This window comes from Adiantum capillus-veneris, chromosome 8, assembly GCF_014529385.1.
Source record: "Adiantum capillus-veneris isolate H3 chromosome 8, ASM1452938v2, whole genome shotgun sequence".
In the NCBI taxonomy this organism is placed as follows: domain Eukaryota; kingdom Viridiplantae; phylum Streptophyta; class Polypodiopsida; order Polypodiales; family Pteridaceae; genus Adiantum; species Adiantum capillus-veneris.
Genome location: NC_140938.1, coordinates 130,755,900 through 130,764,937, shown reverse-complemented (window position 1 = coordinate 130,764,937; position 9,038 = coordinate 130,755,900). Strand labels below are relative to the sequence as shown.

General features: G+C 46.3%; 1 protein-coding gene across 2 annotated transcripts in view; it reads right to left on the bottom strand.

Annotated features, from left to right (window-relative positions):
* Positions 1-3,409: 3,409 nt before the first annotated feature.
* PHT3;3 (phosphate transporter 3;3) overlaps positions 3,410-9,038 on the bottom strand; it is a 112,384-nt gene continuing 106,755 nt past the window's right edge. The window contains exons 4-7 of one of the 2 annotated variants that reach the window (XM_086518515.1): positions 4,992-5,048; positions 4,658-4,872; positions 3,923-4,047; positions 3,410-3,833 (exon numbers count right to left, since the gene is read on the bottom strand). In XM_086518515.1, the coding sequence (XP_086374641.1) occupies positions 3,725-3,833; positions 3,923-4,047; positions 4,658-4,872; positions 4,992-5,048 (506 nt within the window). In that variant the 3' untranslated portion in view covers positions 3,410-3,724. The remainder of the gene's footprint in view (positions 3,834-3,922; positions 4,048-4,657; positions 4,873-4,991; positions 5,049-9,038) is intronic. The other variant, XM_086518516.1, reaches the window with a different exon arrangement.

Sequence of the window (9,038 nt, the reverse complement as noted above, 5' to 3'; positions counted from 1 at the left end):
ATTGTTTTCTTGTTGTTTTTTCGTGATCAACCCTTGTAATGCAATGTGTCATTCCTCATCCAAATTCTCTATGATGCGGATGCGATCTGAAAGTTCATGTCCATCCCACTTCTCAGCAACCGCTACCCTCAAACTAGGGACAAGGAATTCCCATGGCATTACAGTTTCTAACCCATACACAAGCTTGAATGGAGTGCATCCAGTAGTCACCTTGTATGATGTTGATAGGCCCATAAGGCCATTGTTATATTCAAATCCCAATTGCCACGTGTGACACTCACATTCTTTGTGAGGATGGCTACTAATATCTTATTAATTCTTTCAGCTTGGCCATTAGCACGGGGGTAGTAGGGTGTTGATTTCCTATGCGAGATCATGAATTTTATAGTAAAGACCTCTATTGTTTCATTTAAGAAATGTGAGCCTCTATCACTTATGATCTCACGGGGAAAACCAAAGAGTGTGATTATGTTTTCATACAAGAAGTGTGCTTTTGCTAGAGCATCAGCTTTCTTGACTGCTTTAGCTTCAACCTATTTCGTGACATAATCTGTTCCAGTGATAATGTATCTTGCTTGAGACCCACGTGTTGTTGGACTAATAGGCCCAATATAAAAAAATCCCCATTTTTCGAATGGTTTGTTCACTGCTACTTGGTGTAGGGTTTCCTAGTTTAGAGCATCTTTGACACTCATCACAACCGCGTACAAACAGTGCACAATCTTTGAATAAAATAGGCCACCAATAGCATGTTAGCATAATCTTGCATGATGTGATGTCGGCTGCGAAATGACCACTTCCAACTCCTTGATGGGCCTCTTCCATAATGTGCAAGGTCTCATCTTCCCTAGGGCACCGCCTGAGAATGTCATATTTACCTCTTTTCTATAGTTGCCCCGCAATGAGTTGGTAGTCAACGCTTTCCTTGAGCAATTGCCTAGCTTTTTGTGTTCCTACGTTACGTACATTTGTGAGTCCATGAGCTAGGACATCAACGATATGTTCACTCCATTGAGGTATTGAGTCCACTAGGAATAGGGTAGCATCGGCTAGATCGTCATCAATTCCAATTGGTGGTTCACCACTGGGTATTCTAGACATGTGGTCTGCCATGAGATGTTTCTTTCCTGGGCGAACTACAACAGTGAAGTCAAATTCTAGTAGAATCAACATCCATCGTGTGATTCTACCCGTGGCGCAAGGTTTATTGACAAGATAGAGCAATGCTTGATGATCTAAAAAGAAGATGAATTGATTTGCCAAGAGGTAGTGTCGGAATTTCTTCATGGCATACACTATAGCTAATCCTTTGCGTTCAATGGTAGTGTGGTGCACTTCAACATCATTGAGTTGCCTACTTGCAAAGCTTATAGGATAATCTAGCTTGTGCTCACGAGGCTGGGCTAATGCCCAACCAATTGCAAAACTGGAAGCGTCAATGTGCACATAAAAGATAATGCCCCAATTTGGTGATTTCAAAATGGATGCACATGCTAGAGCCTGCTTTAGCTTTTCATAAGATTCTTGGCACTCGTCTGTCCACCTGAACTCAATCAACAACTTGTACAAAGGATGGGCGATTTGGGAGTAGAATAGGATGAATCGACTATAGTACCCTACATGACCCATAAATCGTTAATCGCCCTTGAAGTTGGTGGGGGGTGGAAGTTCTAAAATCAGTTTGACTTTTCCTACAACCGTGGATATTCCGTTTCGTGACACAATGACCTAGCATCACACCATCCTTTACCCAAAATTGACATTTGTGGAGATCCAAGAATAAGCGGTACTAGCGACATTTCATAAAGACCTCACGTAGGCGCTCTAGGTGCTCTTTCCAAGATGAATGCATGCATAAGTCATCCAGGAATACTTCTAAGAATTGTCTTAAAAATTCCTTGAATGCATGATTCATGAGTCTTTGAAATGTGGCTGGGTGCATTATTCAAACCAAATGGCATTCATGTAAATGCAAACACTCCATATTTAGTGAGATGAAAGCAAGTATTGGTCAACGATGGAGATTTGGTTATAGCCGGAGTAACCATCCAAGAAACTATATGCTTCTTTGCTTGCCACTCTCCCAAGCACATGTTCACTAAAGAGCAAAGGGTAGTGGTCACGGCAAGTTCCAGCATTAACTTTCTTTAGATCAATGCATACTCAGATTTCCATTCTGCTTAGGAACCACCACGATAGGCGATACCCAAGTCGGACGTTCAATCTCATAGATGAAGCCACATTCAATGAGTTTATCGATCTCTTCCTGGATTTGTGAGGCATACTTAGGGCTCGTTGGGTATGGCCTTTGATATACGGGTTTGGCATCAAGCTTCATAGGTATTGTATGCTCACGGGAATGCCTTGCATATCCTTGTATGTCCATGCAAAACAATCCCTGGACTCTCTAACTAGTGTTAGCAATTCTTGCTCTTCTAGATGAGAGAGATCCGTAGCGATGAGAACAGGTTTTGGATCCTCCTCTTCATCAGCGAAGTCGACTTCCTTGACCTCGACTGGGCCATCATACCCAGTGGTATTTCCCTCAAATGGCTTCCTTTGAGCTTAGTCAAAAACTAAGTGCATATCCCCAAGAGTAAAAGCTTTAAACCTATCGGTGCGGGACATAAATCTGTTTTGAGGTCCTTTTTGTTGATTTTCTTAGCTTGTTTTTTGGCTTGGACCGCCTCACGATTTTTTCTCCTACGCTCAGCCTTACTGGATTTGGAGCTCTTATGTGCCTCAACTTTTTTTAGCTCAAAGTGGGGAGGTCTGTGATGCATGAAGTGTTGCAATTGTTCTCCCCAATTGTCTACCAAGTCCAACGTATGGTTGACGTTGGAAACATCACAGTAGACAAGTGGGAATCACAACGATGGCAGCCAAAATACATGTCAGCTGATACCCGGTCAGCGCCACTTACATTACCCCCTGGCCATCGGACTCAGTAAAAAGTGCAATCACAACCAATGGCAAGAGAAATGCCAGCTGGAAGTACATGACTAGCGGAGGAAGCACCAACCTGGAGCCAATGAAAAGAGGTGGGGACTAAGCAGTCCCACGACCCAACCTGCACACACCCTCCAGTAATTTCTCTCAAACATATTGATACTGGGTAAAAGCATAAAATGGTGGCTCAAATAGCATGTCCATGCCACTGCTAAAAAGTGATAGATATCAAGTTTAACCACATACTTTGATAGATTCTACAATGATTTACATACATGGAAAGCACTTGACGAGACTAATTGATGAGTATACGCATCTGATGAAATAAGAACAATTTGTAGAAAATTTCCACATGCATATTTTTGTGATGCCATACGTAGTTCAAATACCTATTCATGCTTTCACTCAACTGATTTAAGTACACAAAAAGAACAAGCTAAACATGACCCGGCTCTTGATAGGATGCTGACAGGCAAAGTCAATTATTGACAATTGTGGTTTTCTATTGCATGTATCAACTGCTATAACAGCTACAAAAAGAAAGCACAAGCCGTGCTCTCCGGGTATGAATGTCTTGGCTAATAAGGCCAAAAGAATACATGCTCAAGATTCATTAAACTTGCCATGCTGAATGTGGGAGTACAGCATTTGCAAATAACTGTATGAGGTATCATTGGAGGTTGAAGCCCTAGATTTGTATGCGTATATAAATTGTTAAACCTTTGTATATGTCCGTGAGGCACATTCGAAGTTGCAGCTTTCATTGACGAGCTAATCAAGCCATGGCAATCTCAACAGTATTGGAAGCATCCTCCCGTTCAGAGCACGAGCACTTCTCATTTGCAGAACTCGCAATATGATGTTCCACACCACCACTAGTCGGTCTGCATTATCAAGTCAATTCAGTTGACCTTTAAGCACACAGTTATAACCGCATATTCACGGAAGTGCTTCAGAAGCCTAATAAACTTACAGGCCGATGAGTACTTTGATTGAGTCATAAGCAAACCATTGCATTGTCACAAGAGGACCCACTAACATTATCCGCACAGGCAAGCTTCGGGTCAGTAACCCAGGAAAACCAATGCTCTTCACAGCCTGACAAATCATTGCAGAAATAACCACCTCAGTGATAGCACAGCATGAACACCAAAAATAAGACTTTAAACAGGCACAAAATTACAGCACCCTCCAGGCTTGTGAAATGGGTTTTTTGCACTCACTACAGAAAGATATAAGGAGCATCCTTTCTAAGAGTTTGGATATCCTACATGAACTAAATTTAATGACAGCACAAAATTGAATGATGAGGTATTACTTGACAATGTCAACACAATTGACAGAGCCACCCAGATCCATAGCAAATATCCTTATAGTCTAATCTTCCTCTATTACAGGTATGCTTATTCTTTTAGAATTGTCATTGTCATCGCAGTACCACGGAGACGAACCTCTTAAACTCTGCAGCTCGGATTCAGTCACTCAACCAGTCATACAAAATGATTAAAAAAAACACTGAATTTTTACAGGACGCCGATATCTCTTCTTTAATTGATGATCAGTTCTAAGCAGTCAAAACCAATTGTTACATATAGAATGGACTCAAAACAACGAACATTTCTTCTTACATTCAGCAGAAAGATTGTACTCAGCAATATCAGAGAAATCTAAAGAACAAAGACTCAACGAACTGAAGGTAGCACAATACCTGCCACAATGACTGAGACCTATTGTTGTAAAGAGATGAGACCACGTTGTCTGCAGGATTGGAGACTATACAGCCAATTGTGCCAGCCATATACCCTGCAATGCAGGTCATGCCAAGTTGCGTCCCCTTTGAGCAATCACTCTTCTGCATATGAAGTACATGTTGGTAAAGAAAGTCCACCGAGTGTTCGAACGAAGAAAACATGATCATGCTGACTGCAAACAGTTTCCATAAAAGCACAGGCCTGATGAGCAACTTTAGAGACAAGAACAGAGTATTCTTCAAAGTTCTTGTAGCCAGCTGTGAGAATCGACTTAAAAGGCAAGTATCTTACAGGAGGTCCACCAGAGCTTCATCCCTTCCACATTGTGCATAACAAAACAGTTTGAATCTAAAATCAGTGCACACCAATTTATGGTTACAAGACAAATCCAAAGCAGGTGCAAAGCAGATGCAAAGCTTACCTTCATAGGTAATTGTTACACGTGCATAGACATTGTGTGCCATACATGCTGCTACTGCTTCAGAGCTAGTGAAGGACTAGGGAAAGCCTAATGGATGTCAATCCAAGCACCTCTATGAACCTAGTCACACGACCTGCATGGACAGCTCCATTAGATAATTTCCGACCATACGTAACCCTGTTTTAGATACGATGATTGTTTTAATCGGGTAGTGTTACGCATTTTTGAATATCCAGCAACATCACCCTGTCTTCTGGACATAGTCACAAGGGACGCGTCCTGAGGAGTGGGGACGGGGGACGGGGCTTAAATAGATTTTTAGTGTAAAAAAGAGGGCGGGACGGGAAGTGGGGACGGGAAGCACAAAAATGGGTGTCCTCTGTGACTATGCTTCTGGAGCATGTAGAAAAAATGTCTCCCACTCCATAGGTATGGATGAAGAGCATGTCCCTGTATTTGTACAGAGAAATTTCAAGTACTCTTCTTGAGGCCAAGTTTGACACTAAAGGCTTAGGGTAGCAATAAAGCATACAAGGTTGGTGTTTTGGAAACTTGCATTCTCTGCGTGCATTCCAGCAAATCGATGGAGCGGTAGATCACCTTACACTATGATCTGCCTGCAAGTTTGCAACCTACTGCAGCTCTGTCTTGAGCCCCCTCACCAAGCCAGTTTTCAGGCACCTAAAGCGCCTTTAGTGAGCCCAACGAACCTTTGATCAGCCCACATGTTAGTTCTCCCTTGGGATCCGTCTTGCACACATGACATGATAGAAGCAAAACATGCACATAGAAAACATAAGGATAGACATCTGACTCACCTCCAAGCCCTCTAACCACAATGGTTCACAGAGAGAATTTTAAAGCCATCAGCTACTCCAGCTTAATGCCATGCTCAAGATGTAGCATTTCATACCACAGCCCACATCCTAGATTGGATGTCTGGGGGTTCTCTCAAGTGTGGTAGATTGGTTATGCCATTTCCCTCTTGAATAACAGGTTTTGAGTTCAACTCTCCTCATCGGATAGATCTTTAAGGTCTCTTGGGATTGTTTCCTACGAGGTTAAAACAATCTTCTTCTCGGGTGTGTGTGTGTGTGTGTGTGTGTGTGCACGCGCGCGCTAATAAAAAGAGGAAAATGGTATAACCTTTCTATCACCCAAGTGTGGTAGATTGGTTATGACATTTCCCTCTTGAATAATAGGTTTTCAGTTCAACTCTCCTCGTTGGATAGATCTTTAAGGTCTCTTGGGATTGTTTCCTATGACGTTAAAACAATCTCCTTCTCGGGTGTGTGTGTGCGCGCGTTAATGAAAAGAGGAAAATGGTATAACCTTTCTATCACCCAAATGTAGTAGATTGGTTATGCCATTTCCCTCTTGAATAACAGGTTTTGAGTTCAACTCTCCTCGTCGGATAGATCTTTAAGGTCTCTTGGGATTGTTTCCTACGACATTAAAACAATCTTCTTCTCGGGGGAAAATCTAGCGCACTCGCTGCTGCTGTCTCTCCCTGCTCGCCATCGCCTGAGGCCCCCACCCCCCCCTTCCTGCGCACGCTGCTCCCTCCTCACCTGCTCGGCACTGCCTTCCCCCCCGCGCGCCCCCCCCCCCCCCCCCCGCTGGTTCGCACGCTGCCTGGCCTGGCCTGCCCTGCCTGCTGTCCGCTGTCAACAGCAGCGCGCAGGTCCTGTCCAGCCCGCCTCACCCCTGCCCGTCAGCCCCACCTCAGCACGCCAGTCCCACCTCGCTCAGCCCGCCAGCCCCGCCTCGCAAACCCGCGACACCGCCCGACATGCCCGCCACACAATCCCACTCTATCCGCGTCGCCTCTACCCCCTCCTCCCTTGTTTTCTGCTCGGCTGAGGTCGTCATTTCCTTTGACGCACTCGAGCGCAAAAGACCACCGTTCATCAACAATTCTTCGCCCTCTCTTCACAGCAGCAGACACAAATGGAGGCTCAAGCTCCACCGCACAGGGACTCCAATGAAGCCCCCTCACCCAACCCCGCTGAGCCCACCATTTGACTTGCTCTTTCACCGACAGAGCAAGCGAGCCTAGCCGCAGAGGTAGAGCGCCTGTAGGCGACCTCTATCATCTGCAAGATTCTCGGCACCTGACCCAGCAGAGGAGAGCTGTGTGATCTTCTCCAGGCCTGCCTTCTCGCAAAGGTAGGCAAGATCTTGGACGTTCAGATCCTCGGACGAGGCTACTATTACATCGAGCCGAGCAGCTCGAGCCGACTTTCGATAGTGGAGACATGGTTTTGACCCTGCTTCAAATGTTCTGGTAGAGGAGGCAGAGATCCCCATCTCCGTCTGCTTTCCTGATTTGCGGAGGGAGTACCTACCACTTTTCTCCAAGATAGGCTCACCGAATGGGACTGTCCTGGAGACACCGAGCAGCCTCAGTAGCTGCCAAGGTGGCCGGCATTCCCTCAGTTCGCGTTCTAGTTAGGGACACTCACACTCTCCCGAAGGTCATCCTCCTGCCTCGGGTGAGTGGGGGTTGGTTTAGACAGAGCGTGGAGTATTCGGGCCTCCCGAACCAGTGCTTCATTTGTCGACAGATGGGCCATCTTGCGAAGGCCTGTCCACGTAGGAGGACTCGACCTACACCACAGACTCAGGCCCAGCCTGCAAGGGCTAGCCAACAGCCACAGGCAGAGACACACAGCACACATGTAGAGCCACCCTCCGAGCCTGGGGCTCCAACGGAGAAGGGATGGCAACAGGTTCGTGGTCGACGACGGCAGGGGCCACAGCGAGAGCTTGGCACTTAGAGTGGTCCTCAAGCGCCTGCCCAACAGCAATGGGTTCCCACGGGGAACCGTTTCGGTCCTCTTGAGCAGGATGAGGTCCTTGCTCCAGCCCCCACCACAGCTTCAACCTCGACAGCCCCTCCTCCCCCCGAGTTCCCCCCCACCTTCTGCTTCAGACTTTGTGGCCATTGGCCAAGTTTGCGGGGACCCCTCCAGATACAGCAGCATGTAGACACATTGTGGTTCACTTCTTTGCTGATACGCAGTGCTTGCCATGCTATGTACACATTCATGAGGACTCTTGGACAGAGGAGGTTGCTTTACATACGGCTCGATCTACTTGGGCTTGGGCCAGGCACACAATGCAGTCACGCCTATCTAGAGGACGCTCGGATGCGGATTACTCCCCATCCAAGCCAGCCTCGAAGATAGCACATTTAGCTGCTGCGGCAGCGTCTGTTCTCTCTCGTTCCCCATGAGGATCGTCTCATGGAACGTGCACGGACTTAGTGGGCCCAAGATTCATCGTCAGAGGGGCCGGCTGCGTCAAGAGCTTCAGCGTTGCCTTGTGGGAGGAGAGATTGATCTCCTTATGCTACAGGAGCATCATCTGTGTGAGAGCCGCATTAGACGTTGTGGTCAGCTCTTGCGTGGACGATATGATACTTTTTGGTCAGCTGCTTTTGCACCTGGAGACATCCAGGGTGAGGTATGTATGACTATTGCGGATTCTTTGCAGCAGGCCATTGTGGGCAGAGGGATTATTGTGCCAGGCAAGGCTCAGTGGATCACTATGCAGGTTCAAGGTTGCCTTGTGGGCTCATATATGCGCCCAATGTGGCGAGTGCACGAGTAGAGTTTTGGTCACAGATTGTTGAGTCTCTACCGCAGGCAGAGCAATGGTGCATAGGGGGTGACTTCAACATGTTGGAGGACCCTTCTGACAGGATTGGTGGTAGCCATGCTACTGTGCATGGAGTTGAGCTGGCAGCTTGGGAGAGGTTTGGTAACAGACTTGTACACTCCAAGTCAAGAATCAATCACGGCAACACCAAATAACCACTTCAAAACAATTCACAGATCACAATAGATTTGCACTGGCCCGGCGGAGTTCCATGCCTAGAGATATTGCCCCAAAGACAGGCGCCCCTCTCGATA